General features: G+C 36.5%; 2 protein-coding genes and 1 long non-coding RNA gene across 5 annotated transcripts; all 3 read left to right on the forward strand.

Moving 5' to 3' along the window:
* Positions 1 to 1769: 1769 nt before the first annotated feature.
* Positions 1770 to 11950, forward strand: LOC147854988 (Transducin family protein / WD-40 repeat family protein). Of its 3 annotated transcripts, XM_087331395.1 has the most exons (21): positions 1770 to 1952; positions 4033 to 4343; positions 5147 to 5267; positions 5397 to 5479; positions 5553 to 5752; positions 5894 to 6026; positions 6099 to 6181; positions 6279 to 6500; positions 6602 to 6973; positions 7062 to 7278; positions 7357 to 7545; positions 8111 to 8320; positions 8460 to 8552; positions 8659 to 8906; positions 8979 to 9434; positions 9834 to 9914; positions 9996 to 10075; positions 10157 to 10750; positions 10838 to 11000; positions 11297 to 11345; positions 11864 to 11950. In XM_087331395.1, exons 1-21 carry the CDS (start codon positions 1838 to 1840, stop codon positions 11933 to 11935), a joined length of 4092 nt encoding a protein of 1363 aa, XP_087187521.1. In that variant the 5' UTR covers positions 1770 to 1837; the 3' UTR covers positions 11936 to 11950. The 3 variants fall into 3 exon arrangements, with proteins under 3 accessions (XP_087187521.1, XP_087187522.1, XP_087187523.1); XM_087331396.1 differs by lacking the exon at positions 11864 to 11950 and having other exon boundaries at positions 11297 to 11457; XM_087331397.1 differs by lacking the exons at positions 1770 to 1952; positions 4033 to 4343; positions 5147 to 5267 and having other exon boundaries at positions 5543 to 5752.
* Positions 11951 to 14395: 2445 nt separating this feature from the next.
* Positions 14396 to 15756, forward strand: LOC147854989 (uncharacterized). Its single transcript, XR_015531007.1, has 2 exons — positions 14396 to 14542; positions 15375 to 15756. It is a non-coding gene; the product is annotated as an uncharacterized LOC147854989 (long non-coding RNA).
* Positions 15505 to 20157, forward strand: LOC147854990 (senescence-associated family protein). The gene is made up of 11 exons (XM_087331409.1): positions 15505 to 15911; positions 16011 to 16084; positions 16260 to 16336; positions 16449 to 16520; positions 17674 to 17742; positions 17878 to 17924; positions 18016 to 18106; positions 18227 to 18295; positions 19050 to 19153; positions 19532 to 19607; positions 19745 to 20157. Exons 1-11 carry the CDS (start codon positions 15505 to 15507, stop codon positions 19928 to 19930), a joined length of 1272 nt encoding a protein of 423 aa, XP_087187535.1. The 3' UTR covers positions 19931 to 20157.
* The last annotated feature ends 618 nt before the right edge of the window (positions 20158 to 20775 follow it).

Here is a 20775-nt window from a genome sequence, read left to right on the forward strand (position 1 = left end):
CTCTAACTCACATGTATGGGACTCTACTAGGAAGCCCCCCAAATACACAAGCCCTACTAGGGTTGTATATAGTACCTCAAAACCATGTAAATCATGGTTACTTCGAGGATGACCATGGTTACTTTATCAAAACCACTAGCTTTGTGTCATGCACAAAACCATGCGTTTGAGCATGTGGAAGGTTCAAATCTTGTCGTGCATAAATTTATCTCCGTGCCACGTTTGGCCTATATGTCTGTATTATTATTGTATTCCCTACTCGGGGTGGTTTCACCATGTGTCGAAATCATCACGCCAACGAAAGGGACAAAATAATGGAATGGGTTTTACATTTCAAACCTTGTATAGATAGATTTTATACAATTTAAATGGAGGACACGGTAGAACTAGAATCACCAATCAAAGCTTACAAGGAGCTTCCCATAAGCTCTATGCCATGTATAAGCAAAAAAGATGAGGAATAACAACGAACAAATTTTAATCTTTTCCCGTTATTTTTGTTTGTCGTTCATGTTAATTGAATTACAGTTAGTCAATCTTGATTGCTCACATTTAATCAATTGATTTATTATTTACTTTGTCTCGTCAATAATATTGATGATCATACTAATTACATATAACATAATCCTAATTATCGATGCGCATTAATTGATAGTTAGAGGTTGACTATTTCTTCTCCCATAAGTATAATAGTGGGATAGCTAATATAGGTATAATCAAGGAGCTTTCAAATACCTAAAAACAATCACAATTAAAATTTCGTAAAAACTCTTTAAGGTTGACATAAAGAACCAAAACTCTTATTGTGCTAAGTCATTGTGTTGATGTTACAAGCATATACAATGAGAATGGGACTAGGTGATATGGGGTGGTCACCTTTCTACGAGGACAAAGCCAAAGACTATTTGTTTCTTCCCCAACTTGTACCCCATACACCCGACCTTCTTCCCCATCATCATTGTTACACCATCTCTCTTGAACCTTGGGTGGTCACCTTTCTACGAGGACAAAGCCAAAGACTATTTGTTTCTTCCCCAACTTGTACTCCATACACCCAACCTTCTTCCCTCTTCCCTACATTTGACTAGCTTTGGATTAATAACGTAACACTCAACAAGAGAAGTGTCTCACTTTCTATGAGGCTCTCTGTCCCATGACGCCTCACATTCTTCCCACCTCTTACATTGCCCCTCTTCAAGCTGAATCCACCCATGATGCATTGGATGGCCAACAAATTGTGACTAGAAAATGGAAGCATGCTAGCAAAGATGGGAAATAGATACAACAAAACTATGTGTACTTTGGGCTGATTACGAAGCTTTGATCTAATAAGGAAATGAACAATAGTCGAGATGGAGGATATCGAACAAGTATAATGAGTTGATTGATGGGGTCTATCATTTTGTGATCAGGCGACAATAAAATGTCACGACCATGTGGTCACCCCTCAATAGATTGTTATTCCCATCTGTGCAAACATTCCTGATTGTTATATGTTTTTAGCAAATGCAGGCAGATGTTATTCCCTAATGCTCCACTGGTTCAGCTCTCGAGGGGAGATAAATATGGATATATAAATTGACCACAAATAAATTGGTTCAGCTCTCGAGGGGAGATAAATATGGATATATAAATTGAGCACAAATAAATTTTTTAATGAACTGATTAGGTTTTTGGGGAGGGGTTTGAGGAGGGGCATTTACAGAGATTAAAGGAAAACTCAGGGGCATTTAGGAGGTTTGGAAAAATCTTTCCTTCAGTCTAGAAGGAGAAGAAGAGGAAGCAGAAGAAGAAGAAGAAGAAGAAGAAGAATTGGAAGAAGGAGAAGGAGATAGATATGGAGTCCGAGAACCCATCTCTGCATATTCATAACGGTTCCTACAAGGGAGATATTTCCGCTCTTTGCATCCTCGAAGCTCCATGGAGCTCTCCTTTTCCTCTCCTCTTAGCAGGTTAGTCTATCCCACTCTCCCTCTCGGAAATAGAGATGAATCCATCTCACAATTGCCGAAATAACACATACAATTGAAAAAAACGGGATGAATGAAACATTGCACAAATAATGAATACAATCGAGAAAAAGAGGATGAATTGACCGTATCATTTCTCAAATAGCAACCCATATTATGCTCCTTGGGTGGTTTACCAAATGCATTTGAGGAAATCACGAAAATATAGCGCTATTTAGGGACAATGAAGAAACATTCACGGGTTTTTCCCTCCATATTTTACACCATTCATGAAGGATTTTATATGATTTATGTTGTAGATGTGCTCCAGTTTCAACATATTCATGTGCACATATATGTTCATATAAATTTTCCTAAAAAATTGGAATATATGTGTTAAGAAGTTAAAATGATGGAATGTATGTGTTATGATGTTAGAGTGATTGAATGTATGTGCTATGAAGTTAGAATGACTGAATGTATGCGTGAAGAAGTTAGAACAGTTGAATGTACGTGTTAAAAAGTTAGGACAGTGGGATGTAAGTGGTAAGAAGTTAGAACAGTGGAATGTATGTATCAAAAGTTAGGACAGTGGAATGTAAGTGTTAAGAAGTTAGGACAGTTGCATTGATGCGTTGAAAAGTTTGAATAATAGAATTGGTGTTGATAAAAGTTAGAACAGTCGAATGGGTTAATTAAGAAGTTTGGGCAATGGCATAGGTGTGTGAGAAGTTTATTACGAAAAACAAGTTACAACAATATAATAGACATGTTAGAACAATGGAATGGATGTGTTAACAAGCTAGCTCAATTAAAAACAGAGGTGTTAAACCTTAAGAAGATTGGAATTCAAAAGTTAGAACAATGAATATACGTGTCAAAGAAGTCCATTTCATGAAATCGAGACAGATTACAGATTATCAGCCACACTCATTATAGTGTCATAAGGAAACCCATGATACACATAAATATGTTGCAAGAAGATTTATGGGGACCTTTCTGTAATGGCTATCTTGTTAGCCGCAATGATTTGTGCAAACTTCATAACTTGAGGCAGAAGATTATGAATGAAATCTGTTGAGGCTGATTGGCAAATTTCATTCATGAAGTTCTCGAATCAAAGATAACTGAAAATGTTTTTTATGGTAATCTTGTTGACGACTCAATAATCCATGCATATTTGACGAGAACCATATTTTTTCTAGACGACAATTCACCTTGAGTGAAACCTATAAATGGGACCAAAATGGTAGTTGTACACCTTCTTGGGTCTTGATTCTACAATTATGGGCAATATTCTGGAACCATATGCACATTCCTAATTTGAAAGACACAGATACTAAAGGATCATTATAAGAACAATAAAGATGTGAATAGTAGTTTTCAAGCCATCTCAAATATCATATTATATCTAAGCTCATAATAATCATTGTGAATGCTATGTTTGTGGGGAGTCACTACAATTGATGGCCACAATAAGCTCACAAAGGGTCTTGCACATCTAGGTCATAGAGGTACATGTTTGATATATAAAATCACCCCATGTCTCATTTATAAGTTCAAATTCTAGAAGTTATTGCTAGGAAACTGCCAAAAGGATACATTATGTTGTTTGGTACCTACTATATAGGGCATGTTGCTCCATATTTTGCCAATATTTCCGGTTTTCAAAAGTGTAGAATTCTTACTGCAATGTCTAGCTAGAGGTTGCATACTAGATTTGAATGATATACAAAAACTTGACATAACTGGTTGCAAACCAGTTACTTTCCATGATATTGCCAACTCCTTTAATCCAGACATAAGGATCATACATACAAGATGCTGCAACATTCGCAAGTTTTATATTGAGCCCAAAATAGATAGAAAAATGAAATAGTTCCTCTTTCATGTAAAGCTGTGACACTGCTGTAACGTAAATGACATACAAAGATATCAATTTTCTATAAGAATCTAAATGCCTTGGAAAGCATATTTTGAGTTATATGAATGTCATATTTTGTCAAACTGTTATTTTATTATCAATAACTAGCCTCTATATCCAAGATTAATGCTTAACATCTGGTATGTGTGATTTATTCAGGTACCGGTCCGCAGCTTCTTGTATTTGATATGAGCTCATATGAGCTACTGCTGTCTTCATGCGTATTTGAAGGTGTTAGAATGCATGGTATTGGAGTGTGCAGCTCCACATTGGGTCCTTGGGAGTGCTTGGAAAAATCAGGTATTTGTACGGTAATTGCTGTTCATGGAGAGCGAACGGTGAAACTGTTTAAACTAATAATTCAAGAAAAGCTGGTGGAGGGCCAACAAAGTATTGATCACGCAAAGCTAATAACATATCAAAAGCTCCCTCGGTTCAGCCATTGGGTTCTCGATGTTCAGTTTTTAAAGGTTTAATCATGCCTGTTGGCTCTTTAAATCTCGTACGCAGTTTTCTCTTCATATTTATGCTTCTATTCCAATTAAATTTTTTTTCTTTTATCTCTAATTTGAGCAGAAACCTTGATAAACACAAATATATATATATATATATATATATATATATATATATATATATATATATACATATCTATATCTATATCTATATATATATATGTATGTATGTATATTTATGTATATGTCTATATATGTATATATATTATTTATGATTTTGATTTCTTTATAGATATTATTAAATCTCTCTTTTTGTCTATCTCACTATTTGGTTTTATTTTACTAGACATTTTAAAATAATCACATGAATGTAACTTCTGGTCTAATAGGTCGTTATGGCCATTTGAAGGTGTTAATAGAACATTCTATTTCACTTCATTCCCCTCTCCAGGTTATTGCTCTTCCATATAATTGTTTAGGTACTTAAAAACTTCTGTACTCATTACCACAGCATCACAGAATCCTGGGTCTCTTTTTCAGGTTTATATATTTTCAGTTAACTAAGCTACCATGTCTAGAGGATACCCATTTATACATATAATCTGTTTGCTAAGATGCTGAAGATGTTAATGGAACATTTCTATCATTATTTTTATTTTCTTTCAATTTGTAAGTCCAGAATTTTCTGGTCTTATTCACGTGTGTGCCCCTATTATGGTTGTAAATGTATAACCTATAAATAAAAAATATTACCTGTTTTTCAAAAGTTGTTTTTTATTGCACAAATCTTTGTTCTCATTGATAGTTATTGCTTATCACAGGATAACCATATGACTATTGGAACAGAAAGTATGAACTTAATTGCTATTGGAGTTAGCAACAATGCGGTCTATTTGTGGAGTGCATCTAGCTGTGCTTTAATATACCATGTTCAATGCACAGGTAACACTTAGTTGCAGTCACTGTTATATAGAAATGTGTTGCTCTTGGCAACTGCAACCATGGCTATATATGGAAAACAGTATTTAAGCATTCATTTGTGTTCTTGTTTCTTTGATGCTGCGAGGATAGAGAGATGCCTTTTATATTCCTTAAGGTTTTGGGGCGAAGACCCAGCAAACCTTCTTGTTGCTGCGGGTACCATCTTTAATGAGGTAGGAAAATGTTTTTGTAGCTTTGCCAAATGTCTATATTCATTAATGATACCGTTTATTAAGTATGGGACAGATTCTTGTGTGGGGCTTGGATGTACAACTGCCAGATGCATTGCTTAAAAATGGGAAGCCAAGTTTGAAAGAAAACTTTTTGGAGGAGATTGATAAAACAGTTGTGCCAAAGAGAAGATTGAAAGGACATGAAGGCTCTATTTTCCGGATTTCATGGTCACGAAATGGGAGAAAACTAGCTTCAGTTTCAGACGATCGCAGGTCTTCTCTCTTCTCAACAGCAATAAGCCTTTCTTGATCTCAGTGTTTATTCAGTGCTAATCAGTAGATAGAAGAGGCAAGATGGTTCGCGTCTTGAATGTTATGAAAGCTCAGTTTGAGTGCTCATAGATTTTCGTTTAGTATGAGGGTTTGGAGCATCGGAAAGGAGCCTATATTGCTATCAGAGACATCCATGGAAGAAGAAACAGAGGGGAGTTTGCTTGCATTTTATGGTCATACAGGGAGAATCTGGGACTGCCATATTGATGAAAAGGTAGTAAGCAGTTAAGTTTTTTTGCCAGTGTAACTATGTTGATATGCTATTAATAAAGCTTCTTACTTACAGTTCTTGATATCAGTCAGCGAGGATTGCACATATCGTATCTGGAGCCAGGATGGGCAACCACTGACAAAAGTTAGTGCTCACATGTATGTTGATGCATCCTCATTTCAAAAAATCTATTATTCTAATTTTTTGGCTCATTTCATTAATGCTGAAACAACTTTAATTTTGGAACGGCCTTAGTGGACGTGGTATATGGCGATGTGTGTATGATTCTGGTAATGCTATTTTGGTAACTGCTGGGGCTGATTCCGCCATCAAAGTTCATTCTTTATCCAAGTGGTTACTTGGAGCAGATATTAGTAAGGATAAAATAGTTATGATGAGACAGAGCCCAAAATTGGAGGTTTTCTCTATTAATCTAGAACAAGAAGATTCTTTCAGGAAAAATGGGCGACTAGACAGGTATTTTTGTGTATTAATGCTTTGTTACGTGGCAGATAAAACATTAGCAGCATATACATGAAGGATGCTTCCTAAAGTATGAATTGATGTCTCTGATTCAGCAAAAGTGAGTATGTCAGATGCCTATCACTCATTGATCCAACATGCCTGGTTGTTGCAACCAATCAAGGCTTTCTGAAATATTTATGCTTCAGCAAGGAAGGTCAGCAGACTTGGACTGAAGTTTATGAAAATCCAGACTTGGAGCCAATTTTGTGTCTGGATGTACTTAGACATAATGGCAATCTTTTCAGTGGTGACCATCATGGCCGTTCGGAAGATTGGGTTGTCATTGGTGATAGCAAAGGTTTTGTAACAGTAATTTGTGGTAACTGGAACAATGGTCTTTTTCAGAAAACCTACCTATGTAAATGGCCGGCTGAAGGGGAAAGAAAACTCTTGGGAGTTTATTGGTCACAATCTTTAGGACCAAGGTTAGCCTGTCATATTTTAGGAGCTCTACATGCTTGTGATTTGTCATACCTAAATAAGAATTCTGACTGTGAATCTCTCCTCTCCCAGTTATGTCTTTACTGCAGATACATGTGGAGTTGTTTGCATGTGGAATCTGAGGCATCATAACAATCAACTAGATGGAAGTCAAAATGCTTATTCATCCAATGAACTATCTTTTTCAGCTAACTCTTCTGAGAATACTTTAGAACTGCCATCAGTTGTACGTTTTCAGTCTTGTTTTAATGTCCGAATTGTCTGTGTAGATGCATACCCGGAAGAGGAGGTATGCTGTTATTCATTATTGTTTTCAATTAACTTCAAGTCCAGGGTTTTATTATGATTTAATAATCTCTTGTCACAGATCCTTGTATGTGGTGATCAACGGGGAAATATTGTCGCATTCTCAGTGCCTTTGTTTTCACCTTTGGTTGGCTTGAGTGGCTCTTCACAACAGCCTTTTGCTAGTTTTAAAGGTGCACATGGCATATCTACAGTTGCAAGCATTCATATTGCTGGAAAGAGAAACCAACATCAGATCAAAATATGCTCAGTAAGTTGCCTTTCATTCTGGCATATGCTATTAGGTATAGGAGTTGCGTTTTCCTGACTGAAGCAAGATAAAATGTAGCATGCAAATCACATGGACAACCAGTTATGTGACTTGGAACATCACTTCAGGACATCTCTGGCAGAACTTTTAACAAACTGCATGTTTATGTGTGTGGTGTGCTAACGCCTTTAGTATGTCCTGGCTATAGTACTATATAATGCTGCAAAATTTCTAATAGAATGACATGTGGGTACATTTTTGTATTTTGTATTAGGTGGTAAGATGTGGCACATTTTCTTATTTACTGCCTCATCTGGAATATGGTGTGCCATCTTAGATATAAAGTTGTGGCACATTTTACTGGTAGTTTCTGATTGCTGAATCAGACTACCTGGGCTTTAAAGCTTAGTAACTTATCTTTAAAGCTTAGTTTTTCATATTTTTCCTGGGCTGATTATGCTTCTCACAGGGTTTTTTTTTGTCTCGAGATAATGCAATCTCTCCCTGAGTTTCCTAAAAGAAATAAACCATATTAAATTAGTTTTTTTGAAAATCTTGTTCACAGACAGGAAGAGATGGTTGTATGTGCACCTTTGCTGTGGACAAATCAGTTGGTACTGTTATCTGCCTACGAGTTGAAAAAGTTCCTGCAGTTACTGTGCTTGAAAATTATGCAATGACTTCTGGGCTAGTTAAAAGTGCACCGAGGAGAACAGTTGTATCTGGTTTTACAGCTGTCGATTTTCTCATCTGTGATTTATACAGTGATTGTGAGGTAATGGCTTGAGATCAATGTTGAATGATATTGATGTACTATGTACAACCATTGACATACTATTTCGTTATGGTAGATCGTTCTTATGCTGACTTCATTATTGTTTTTATTTTTATGCGGATTTCATTATTTGTGGTAGATTGTTCGAATTCCTTGTGGGGGTTGGCGAAGACCACATTCTTATCTTATAGGAGATTTTCCTGAAGTGCAATACTGTGTTGTATTTCTGAAGGTAAGGTCGATGTATGTCTTGCAGAAGTTGTTTTTTTGCCTGAGGTTTCACTTCTCTTACATTAACTTCTACTGCTAATTTTCTTCTGCAAAATTGTCTTTGACAGGATGGGTTGATTCACATACATCGGAAGTGGTTGTTCGATGTTGTTGCTTCATCCCCTGCATCAATTTTGCCCATAGCAAGCAACAGCTCATTCTTGTCATCATTGCTACTTCAATCACAATTCCATGGGCGAGAAGTTCACTCGGTAAATATTATATCGAGTAGAAATGGATCTAGAAGTGAATCTGGAATCCACCCAGTCAGCTGGGTTATTACAGGTGCTGAGGATGGGGCTGTACGAATAATGAGGTATAGAGTTGTTAAAATCAGCGAGGTCAGAACATGTGAAGGGTTTTCACAATTCTTTGGTTTCATTTTCAGGTTTCAAATGAACATTCCTGGCCAATTTGATGTTTCACAAGTTCTGGGAGAACATGTTGGTGGATCAGCTGTAAGGGCGGTTGCTTCAATCACAAGCTACTCTGTGTACAATGAAGATGCATTATCTAAAGAGGTGGATTCAGCTATATCGGAACCCATTTTTCTTCTCATTTCAGTGGGCGCCAAGGAAGTGTTGACATCCTGGCTGCTTGAATGGGAAAATGAAATTGATAAAACAGGTCAGGTAAGACAAATGCTGTCATCCAGATGGCTTAACACAAAGAGGAATCCTAAACAGGGCAAACCGTTGAGAAGCCTACAACCACCCCCAAGTTATCCAATGGAGAATGAAAAGGTAGAACATACCAATAATTCTCCAGTGTTCAAAGATCTGGATGAAGATGACCATCGATACATGGCTGTGACTGCTTTTTCAGTTTTTTTCCCTCACAGAAGGTGTGCTTAATCAGTCCCTTTGTAAATATAATATTTGGATTTTGTAGTCCCTTATGAAGAATGTAATATGTGAATGCTTTCATAGATACATGATGTCATTTAACTGTATTCATGGAAGGCAGTCTACTCCTCTTGTGAAGAATTTAAACATGTGATGCTTGCTTAGATACATATTTCCAGTTAAATATACCATGGAAGCCAGTCAGGATTCAACTGTAAATGATCGTCTTCTGAATACAGTTCACAAATGTGGGATAATTGTGAAGCCTGGATTTTTACATGAATTGTATATCAGATTTTCATATATTTGACTTAAGAAGGGCCATCAGATGTGCTGGATATATCAGAGAATGAGTGTATTCATATTATCATGCAATTTGATATTCCGATATGGTACAGGTCCCAGACATGCTTTGCTGTAACAGCAAGCTCAAATGCGACTCTTTCACTTCATGCTTTTGAGCTGTTGGCAGGAAACTGGTTAGACAATTATTTCATTGTTCAGGTCTAGTATGATGTCCCACAAAAGAAGAATTACTGATCTGAATGCATTTCTCATAGGGTTGAGATTGCCACCTTAGACTATCACAAGGCTCCTGTGCTTACTTTGCAACATCTCGTGATTCCTGAATGTGGTAAAGGTGGGGAATAAGTTTAGTCAAGCTTGAAAATTAGTGATTTATTGGAATTTATTGTGAAGTTGTTTTCATGGATAAATGCAGGTTACTCATCATCGAACATGTATATTGTGTTTAGTGGAGCAACAGATGGTAGCATTGCAGTATGGAATCTCACAAATATTCTTTCAGATTTTTGTCACAAAGAACTCAGGACTGGAAATGGAAAAGTACATCGACCTCCCAGTGGAAGAGGCAGTCAAGGTGGTAGGCGCTGGAAGAGTTCTAAAATTAAAGGAGAGAAATATATGAACGAAAGAGTTGGAGGAGAAGCTGAACTACTGGTTAACACTGACATACTGAGGGATAATTTTGCAAATATAGACATAATTTCTGATACTGATATAGGAGCATTATCAAGTAATGGTACACATCATGTAAAAGAAGAGGATTTCCCTCATCTTTACACATTAACTCCCGAGTTTGTGCTTTTGGGTGTGCATCAATCTGGTGTGAATTCTTTATCAGTAAGTACTCTAAAAAATGTGATTGATGACATGAAGGTAGTGGTAGTAAGTGGTGGTGATGATCAAGCCCTACATGTTGCTACATTTGCGATTGTGAATTCCACCAATATTTCATCTCTTGGTTGTTGCAGTAAAGACTTGATAGTATCTGCCCATAGCTCAGCTATAAAAGGTATAATCTAATATGTAATACAGATGACTATTAGTGTGCTACCACAACACTTATGTATAACATACAATGACGTTGGGTGTTATACAGGTGTATGGACCGATGGGTCCCTTGTTTTTAGTACTGGACTTGATCAGAGACTTAGATGTTGGAATCTTGAGACCTCAAAGCAACATTGTTCTCTTGTGGAGCTTGCTCACTCTGTAATAAATGTGCCAGAGCCTGCAGGTCTGCATGTTGAGTCCTTCAATAGGTAATGAATATGTTTCTGATTCTTGGATGACGTGAAGAAATAACCACCCAAAGAATACCCACAGATTTTCGGATATTCCTGAGAATACTCTTTGTTTTCAAAATTTACCTGAGTGCCCCTCTGGTAATTTTTTGAATGAATGACACACATTGCTCGATAAAGTTGTTTTTCTTAACTCATGAAAAAACATATGCGAAATAAATTTGATAAGACATTTATTTTTATGAAATAGTTATGCTTCATCAATGGTGGTGTTCAATCATTTGATATTTTTGTCTCATTTGTTTATTTTGCAGGAGGAATTACAGGATTGCGGTGGTTGGTCGAGGGCTTCAGATTTTTGAGGTAAGGGGCGATTAGTTTTCTTGTTCTATGGTTTCAGAAAGTTATTCAAAACCAACAGAATACATATTATACATTGAAGCTCTACAAGAAGCAATATTAAAATTTGTTTTTTATACATTTTTTTGGTTTTAACATTCATTTGACATATGGTGGGAAAACTCCTCTAGTGTAAAAGGGGAAATGTACTTCTGAACCGTACTCCTCAAATTTGTCATTTGACATATGTACTTCTGAACTGTCCTTGTATTTTGTGATGTAGATTGTTGACATTGTTTATGCGAAGGTTTTTTTATAGTAGTTAGAATAGCTAACTCTACCCAAAAATAAATCCTTATTTCCTAAGTTTGAATTGGTTATGGAGAAATATTATATACTCGGAAAAGAATTGTGTTTAATGAAGCTTGGAGTTCTCAAATGTTTTGATATTTTGTGGTAGGCCATCAAATGTTTCGATATTTTGTGGCAAGGGCATTATTGTATCACAAACCACATGATTTTTTTTTATATATTCTAGGAAGGTATTACATAATTGCTCAATAATAAAGTCAGCACTACTATTCATGGAGAATGTTGCAACTGTTAATATATGAATCAGCACTGTCCATTGTTTAAAAAAAGTAGTTTTGGGGGGGCGTTCATTGGCAACTTTTATTAGTATACCACTTTTTAAGGTCAATTAATATGAATAAAAGAAATTTGGAAATGCTTTTTTCTATAGGTCAAGGATGTGGGCAAAGCTCTTGTTTGTCCTGTTTTGTAAGAGGTTCAAGTGGGGATTGTATATAAACATTCGTATTTCATTTCTTTCCGTGTACCATTGTAATAAGTGTGATGCATATATTTGGCACTCTATCCTACTTTGTTAGCAAGAGTAAGTCCAATCTACAAAGACGATCTCAAGGAATAGCCTTTTGTGGTAGTTTTTTATTAGAAAGTCATAACAAATTGAGATGCCTAGCACTTGCTCCAAGTATTTGGCACATAAAAGCTTGAGGTTTTAATATAGAAGTCAAGAATTAGTGTGAACGATGATTTGTGAAGTAGAGTATGTATACATGACAATTATAGAGAGATAGACTAGGAATACCCACGTCAAAGTGACAATTGTGAAAGAGAAGTTAAAGGGGAAATTGTAGAAAAAAAATACTATTTTTAAAGTTGTGAAATTAGTACTATATTAAACAAATGAAAACTAAGAAAGAGAATAAAAGCAGGGAGTTTGTCAAAATGATCCCTCGTTATCTATGGACTCTAAATTTTCTCATTGTCCAAATTATATATAAAGTGAGAAATTGTATATCGTGAGAGAATAATGTAACCAAGACATTATGCAATGTTACAATATAGAAGGCGTTGCCTTTGCACATTCATTTGGATTCAATGGGATACCTATGTAAAATTCTAAAGTTTGTGGGCATAAAGATGACGGCTTAGTATTGTTGAACAATCTATCCATGGAACTAGAATAGAATGCATCAATCATATACTTTTGGAAGCCAAACATTGCATAGTTTATGGCATATTAACACAATGATGTAATGTTTACATGTCCAATAAGTATACTTCATGTTACAATTGATTCAAAGAATCAATTTCAAGGGGTTCCTTGTTTAGAAATTTATTGTTATTGCATCTACAAGGCAATATTATTGCTAGGAAGCTTTGTGTTCCTAATAAAACCATCCTGTTAGGTGCCAATGGATTATTCTAGGGCATCAAATTGAATGTATGATAGAGGTCCATGCATTCACAAAGTAATGATATTACTTTGAAACTTTGAGCTATTTGTAAAGCCATTCTTTTGGGAGCAATGTAGGCAATGTTATTATTGTGAGCCTTAGGGTCACCTGTAAAGTCACAAGAGGAGATGAACAACTATTGTAAGGTTGTCGAGTGTGAACTTTGCTAATACATCATCATAGCACATCTATATGTTTTGAGCTCATCTATGTTTATCTTGAGAAACATCGTCAACGCTTGTGGACCCCACTTTATCATGCATAGTCATGTTTATATATTTAGTTTTGGAAAAACAAATAATCCATGCATTATAGTGTGAAATGCACATAAGAGATCAAAACCAACCTACTTAGCTTCTTACTTCTTGCTCAATCTATAGTTGATACAAAGGTACCCATTTGGGTTGGCTTAGCTACATGCATGCTAAAAAGGGTGTGCTAAAAGGGTGGCACAAAGGAACACACGCACACCACAATAGAAAGGGGACTATTTACCTCCTGTCATTATGACATCTTGAGATGTTGCCAAGACTCCATTAGTGAGGCTAAGCTCTCTTTTTCGGATCCGTTAGTCAACAACCAATGTAGAGCTTAAGGTAATATTCAGTGGTATGGGACACCACTTGTTAGAGCTAGTTCTTAATGTAAGCATGAGATAAGGAAATATATTATTAGAAAATAGAGAGGAGACAGAGAAAGAAGGTTGTTGATCCACCCGACCACCCCCGAGCGAAGGGATCAAGACGGACTCGAACCTTGGTCGGAGTCCCATACCACCGTCGTGGTGTCGAGTCGTACTTGGTACTGGCGCATTCTCCTCCTTAATATCTTATTCTTGAGCTCACCATTAGCTCGATTAGTAACAACCATACACACATGCTCTCCTTTTTGTTCATGGAATTGAATGGCACCTGCTCAGATGGGTGGACAAGTCAAATCGTCGAGGTAGGCAGGAGGGATTGGAGTCCAACTGAACGGATGCACGCGGTGGCAGGCCTTTAAACCCCAAACCATATGATGTATGTATAATGTATGTATGTATATATGGGTTCCAGGCCTTTGAGGGTTTCATGGTATGTATAATGTATGTGTGTATGTGTGTATTTGTGTATGTATGTATGTATGTATGTATGTATGTATGTATGTAATGTATGGGTTCCATGATGTGTGAGGTTGGCCATATGAGATTAGATTCTGGGCCCCAAACCATGAAAAGAATCTCCACCACAAAAGCACATATGTACATACTCTGTTTCTCTCTCTCTCTCTCTCTAGATACTCTGTTTTTTATATATACTGTATTATACACATATGAGAAAGAGAGGGATCAATCTTTCCTTCCTTCCATCCCTGTTCCTGTCAGAGAAGCTTCATTCAGGCTTGGAGAAAGAGAGGGACCTATCCTTCCCATCCCTGCTGTCCATGTCAGAGAAGTTTGATCCAAGCTTGGATCTTGAGGTAAGCGAAATCCCTTCCCTCTGTCTCTGTCTCCCCTTGGATTGATTTGAGCATGTTGAAAATGTGTAAATCCTTCTCTCTCTCTCTCTCTCTCTCTCTCTCTCTCTCTCGGATTGATTTCAAGGTGCTGAGAATTTGTCTGATATTCTTCAGCAGCAAAACCTTCCCATGCCAGTGGAATTTGCCCTATCTCTCTGTTCTCCCTCGCTAGTAAACTCTCGCTACTTTTTGACCTGTTTTTTCTCTTTAGGCCGTCTGCAACATACATACATATATACGTGCATAGGAAAATAGAAGATTTTCAAGTTATTCCAATCCCCTCTTAGGCTTTGCCAGTCGTGTCTACCTGGAATCTCGAAACTGTACCTACTGGTTGTCAAATATTCATTGATTATGTTCTTGAATCCATTAGAGATTTAACTAGAGGCGACATGGATATGTGCATATGCATACACATATCGGGACATATGGCCATGCGTATGTCCGTACATACAAAATTGGCTAAGTTCCATAGAAAATCCCATGGTTTTACTCTAAGACATTAATCTGTATGGATTATTATTTTTTGAATTTTGAGGATGGTATACGCATTCATCAGTTTGCTAGAAGTTAATATTATGGCTTACACACATATATTTATATATTTATGTATGTATGTATATGTATATGTATCATTTGGGTGTAAAAAATGGGTCTAGGTAAAAGTACTCCTTTCCAATTGGTGTGTCACTTTCTCATTTTAGATATCATTTCATCTTAAGATACTATTGCCCATGCATTACTTATCAGAATTCGAGAAGAATTCTTATCTTATTTTAAATTTTACTTGCAGGATCGAAGGGAACTAACCAAACGTCCATTTCTATATAATTCTGGAAATTGAATTGTAAACCAAGTATATTAGATTGTTTGTTCTCATCACAGTAGTCTCTACTTTGATTTGGCTCTGAAAATTGTAAGCCATGCGGCCAATGCATGATTCGATATGCATGGGGTTTCAGGAGACCTATCCGTTTCTAGGGCTCACGGGAACTTGCAAAGACCATCATATTTTCGTAAAAGGTTCGGTTTGTGGATGGCAATGTAATAATAGGGTATTGGCAATAGAATCATGGAGATATAAGAAAAGTATGCGATATAAGTCTACTCCTCGAGCATGCTGGAATGACGAAGATGGTGTAACTTGCTCGAGGGGCAAAAAAAAAGCTATTGAATACCTAGGATCTCCAACAACTGATTCGCAGAAAACCTTGGAGTCATCTTCTTCTTCTGATTGCTATGCTGGACTTAAAGGAGCAGCCAAATATGCTTTTAATGATGCTAGGATTGTGAATGCTCGGGCACGTGAGGGTTTTTTATTACTTGCACGGTAGGCGACTTGATACACATGCTTTCAAACTTTTTGTGTTAGCAAGACATGTATATAAATGTTTGGTTTGCTAAGGAGACCTAGATTCATTTTTGACAGTGGATTTGAAAATCTTGATAGGCGAGCTCGCCAAGATGTTGCTCTGTTGGGTTCAGGGTTCTTAAAGCTTGATGGTTAGCAGCCTGAGATTTCAGTTTATCATTGTAAATAAATAAATAAATATATATTATGATGGAGACTTGCATCCAAAATTTATGAAATGAAGCAAACTTTCCCTTGTGTGGATCATTTTGAGAATAGAAGGTGTCTACAATCATCTTTAATTTACTACATTCAATTCTCTCACAGCTCGTGCCAGAGAAGATACTGTGAAACTTGATACTGATGCCCGAAGAAATGCTGCACTCTTGCAGAGGATTGCTGAGGTTGGTATACGTCTAGAGGTGGTTTTCCAGTGATTATGAAATGCTATGTCTAATGTATTTCCAAGGATTGAGCTTCCTTTTTATTGTATATTTGGACTGTGGCTATATGCAGGGTCTTACAGGTGAAGCTCAAATACAGTTAAAGACTGCAGCAGAGAAACACTGGAGTGATGGTGCTTTAGATGTAATAACTATTGCTCAAATTCATGTCTATGAACTGCATATCAAGGGATTTTCCTAGACTAATAGAGTACTTGATTCAATCAGCTCTGCATTTTCAGCTCTAATTCATCTTGACTGACACTGTCACCATTCCTGGGTCCCTATTGTTTATCACTGTATTCCAATCTTGTCATGTACCATCTATCTTTTCTGGCTACAATTTTTCTCACTCTCACACATCCATGAGACTTTTTCTTCTTTCAGATTTAAGCCACATGGGAATCTGCTTGATTCATGCATAGTTAGTTTAAGCTCTGTCGTTGTGGAGAAAAATATCGGATATCTTATATTTGTTTGTTGGTTTGAGTGCCATTCGCTCGTCCAATGTCTTCCTTAGGTCTAGGGGCATCAGAGGATGTCATTACAGGATCATTTATTGTCTTCCAACAAAATGAACTCCATAATATGGTGGGACTAGTCTGGCACTATCTATCATAGTGCTGCATAACTCTATTTTAACTTTTAGTGATCAGCCACATTTTATGTCCCTTTCAAAGGCAGTTACATCATATAACATTCAGCTTGTAAATCCACTTTCTTAGATCTTGCTTTTTCATCACTATCTATCATAGTGTTACATAACTCTATTTTAACTTATAGTTATCAGCCACATTTTATGTCCTTTTCAAAGGCAGTTACATAGTATAACGTTCAGGTTTTCCTAGATCTTGATTTTTCATCACACTTCTCTCCAACTATGGGCTTACACCTAATGCCACATGGGATCATTCATTACCCTCGATATAGCTCCTCACCTCTGTTGAATATAGGGTGTGATATTCATGATAAGTGTTTATAATTGCTTTGATAAATGTGGAACTTTCTTGTGAATGCTCATCTTGCTAATTACCTTTCTAATTGATTTACCTTGCTTATTTATTGACGTGTTTGATGCACTTATTTATTGGTTAGTTCATTAACAACTTTGAATTTAGTTTCTTGAAACCGGTCATTTTTTACTTTCTTTAGTGATCTTGTGCGTGTGTGAACATGTGCATGCAGCACAATTTTGTTTATTTAAGTGGTATATCTGTGAAAGAAATGCCGATAAAAATAGAATCGTAGTGTTTCCTTGTTTTCTTTAGTGTGTAAAATTACATCCTCCTTTTGCTCAGGCTGATTTGCGATTAGCTGACATAAGAGCAAAAAGACGGGCAATGGAAGATGCCTACATGGCATTGCAGGTATAGTTTGATGTGTCTATTGCAAGTTATTCTTGACTTCCTAAGAGATTAAGATTCCTTAAAAAAAATGTATTAAAAAATATGCCTTGGATGCAATGCTTTCATGTCTCAAATGTTTATCACTTGTAATTGTAGTTTGTCAAGAGCATTCACAATGGGTTGGTTAAAAGGGCTTATCAAAGGTAGACCTTTTATATCTAATTTATATCCATTATATCAGGTTTTCCGAGCTCTTAAATTGATGGTAAATTCTCTTTTTCCCTGACTTTTCAGGCAGTATGACCTAGAGAATCATATCACAGTTTCTGAGACATTCTCAAAAAAGAGAGAAAAATCAGAACAGGATCAATTAGCTTCTCTTCAGGTAACACTGAAGTGGATTTTTTCCAAGTTTATGTTTCTGTAAAACTTACCTCACTATTGAGGCAAGTAGAAACTTTTTAAAGAAAAAGAATGGTTTTGGAACTTCGATTTTGATGTGAAGAACGCGTACTGGGATATAGCATCAGCACTTGCAGAGGCAGATGGCATTGACTATAGTGATCCAGAGGAGGTACAAACATTTGCAGTTCTTGTATTGTCTGGTTCTTTTGTCAATATGATTTACCATGTGCAAAACACTGTTTATGGTGATGCAAAAATACTGTTAAGGCTACTTTGGAACAGCGTTATGCTTAGGCCATCATGTTGATGTTGAAGAGTCTACAGTGTAAAAGGAAATTCAACCTCATGACACCATGATTTGGAGAAACATGGTGTGATAAATTTAAGTGCATCTAAGAATCCTTTTAGGAGAACCACATGGAACAACATGTGAAAGGAAAAAGATCTTTCTAGAGGAGATGGCAGCAGAAACTTCAAATTGATATTGGTTGAGAGATTGAAAGAGCTTAACCTAGAAAATCCTGTAGTAGTGATGAAGCATGTAAAATACATTGCAATGATGTATTGTGTAATTGATAGGCACAGATGTGGTGACTAAAACGCTGAGACTTTTTAACCTCTCAGAATGTCCCTTGTGGGGATATAGAGATAAAAAAGGGAACATGGCACTTGCCTTCTATGCGAATGTAATTTTTTTTACGTTATTTGAGATGCTGTGTTCAGTTGATTCTCCAAGGTGCATGGGATGGAGATCTGAAGTTTGTTATTTTAAATGTATGGAAGGAATTGACATTTGAACTTTGATATGTACACAGATCAACACTGAATGCAAATATTTTATGTAACATTTGTGCAATGCCTCATGCTTAATTTCTAACAAGAGTATGTCATCGATTTTGATGCTCTGTGGTGTTTGGTCATAGCTTGAGTTGATTATTTCGACACTTCTCGATATGGATGCAGTAGATGGTGCAAGTAGTGCAACCATGCTTGCTGAGTGTGCAAACTCACCAGATGTGGCTACTAGGTATTGCTTTGCTTTCTGTTTGTACAATTGTCACCAAATATTAATTTTAATATATGTTAAGCAGTTCTGTCAGTTATTTCTTCATTCTCACTAGTTGTCTATTGGGCTGATTTTACCCTTTCTCAAAATTTATGAGAAATGCTACAACATATTATATATAATCTGTGTGCACATGATAAATCATATCCTTATCTCCTTACAACTTACTCTGCTAGCACCATTTTATTTGTGCACATTATTTCATTCATCTAATTTATGGACTATCAAATATGTGTGTGTGTGTGTGTACATAAAGGAATACAAATAATTTATTATGTCAATTTCATAAAAGAAGTAATTATACTGTTGATGTTAATAAAATACTATGCTGCTTGACAGGCAAGCTTTAGCTAATGCTCTGGGGAATGCTCCATCTTTATGGGCACTAGGGAATGCTGGGATGGGAGCCTTGAAGGTATGAAAGACTTACTGTATGATTTCAAAGTGAAAGATTAGCTAATGATTTTTCTCGTGACAGATTAGTAATAATTTCAAAGATCAAAGGCATTTTATTTAAGTTACTAGTGATGGCAATATGATCATTTTGAGCAGAGACTTACCATGGATGTCAATCCTGGAGTTGCGGCAGCGGCATCCAAAGCATTTGAGGAGCTGAAGAAGCAATGGCAGGTGGATTCAAAAGGCAGCTTCACTTCAACAAATGAGGGATTGCTAGAGAGTTTGTATTCAAAAGAGGATAATGGTGATGATGATACTGATGATGATGATGATGGCTAGGGGTGTAGAGATGGTGTGATGGTAATGGTTTGATGCTAAATATGATGACAATGATCATCATGAGATGCTAAGTAGAATGAAGGGGCGTGGTTATATCCAAAGATGTCGTCTTTCACACTCATTAATTGATGCCAAGGTGCATTCTAGAATGGGGTTCTTCTCCGACAAAAAGAGAATGTGTCATTCAAAAAATGTATATTAATCCTAATATGAAAGTTTTTAATGAAGTTTGTCTCTTGTGTCTTGTCTCTTATGCATAGCTCGGAGAATGATGCAGCTGGGTAGTAGTAGGATGTGTATTTCGATGGAAAGCTTTTTACATGTTTTTCCAAGCCGAATGGCTGCCTCAGGTAAGAAGTTGATTGCTTTCGAGAATGTGAGATCCGATCCAGAAAAAAAGATGTCAAGCAAAATGTTATTGTGAAATCCTTAACATGAAACCTAAAACTGATTTGAGAGCGAGTTGGAAATTGGGAGACATGAGATCAAGATATCAACTTAGTCTTAAAGCTTAATTACATGAAACTTGGGGAATGGACCTTGCACCTACGAGTCAGCGTATAATGATATAGCATTGACAATTGAGCCCAATTGGTTCAATTGGATCAAAATATTAAACACAAAGAAAAGGTTTACTGTATTGGGAGGGCGGATGAATTATTAGATGGGAAATTAGTGGGACATGATCAAGCATTTTCCTAATATAATCTAGATGTAAACTTTTTCTCTATAAAGTTGGAAAGTGAACTTTTGTAGCCAAATCTCAAGATGGAAACTAGGATTGATGCAATGCGGAAGCAATGAATGCCAACTGTTACCAACGAATTGTTTCTAAACGTCTCCAT

Source organism: Azolla caroliniana, unplaced genomic scaffold (assembly GCF_043228905.1).
Source record: "Azolla caroliniana isolate FFs.n. ecotype wild unplaced genomic scaffold, voAzoCaro1.0.p SCAF_15, whole genome shotgun sequence".
NCBI classification, from domain to species: domain Eukaryota; kingdom Viridiplantae; phylum Streptophyta; class Polypodiopsida; order Salviniales; family Salviniaceae; genus Azolla; species Azolla caroliniana.

Excerpts from the sequence above, each read along its gene's own strand:
- LOC147854990 (XM_087331409.1), top strand. The coding sequence starts at position 15,505 with ATGCGGCCAATGCATGATTCGATATGCATGGGGTTTCAGGAGACCTAT. Across the intron at positions 15,912-16,010 it reads GGTTTTTTATTACTTGCACG|TGGATTTGAAAATCTTGATA; the intron begins GTAGGCGACTTG and ends CATTTTTGACAG. Across the intron at positions 16,521-17,673 it reads GGAGTGATGGTGCTTTAGAT|GCTGATTTGCGATTAGCTGA; the intron begins GTAATAACTATT and ends CCTTTTGCTCAG.
- LOC147854988 (XM_087331395.1), top strand. The coding sequence starts at position 1,838 with ATGGAGTCCGAGAACCCATCTCTGCATATTCATAACGGTTCCTACAAG. Across the intron at positions 6,974-7,061 it reads TCACAATCTTTAGGACCAAG|TTATGTCTTTACTGCAGATA; the intron begins GTTAGCCTGTCA and ends CTCCTCTCCCAG. Across the intron at positions 8,321-8,459 it reads ATTTATACAGTGATTGTGAG|ATTGTTCGAATTCCTTGTGG; the intron begins GTAATGGCTTGA and ends TATTTGTGGTAG.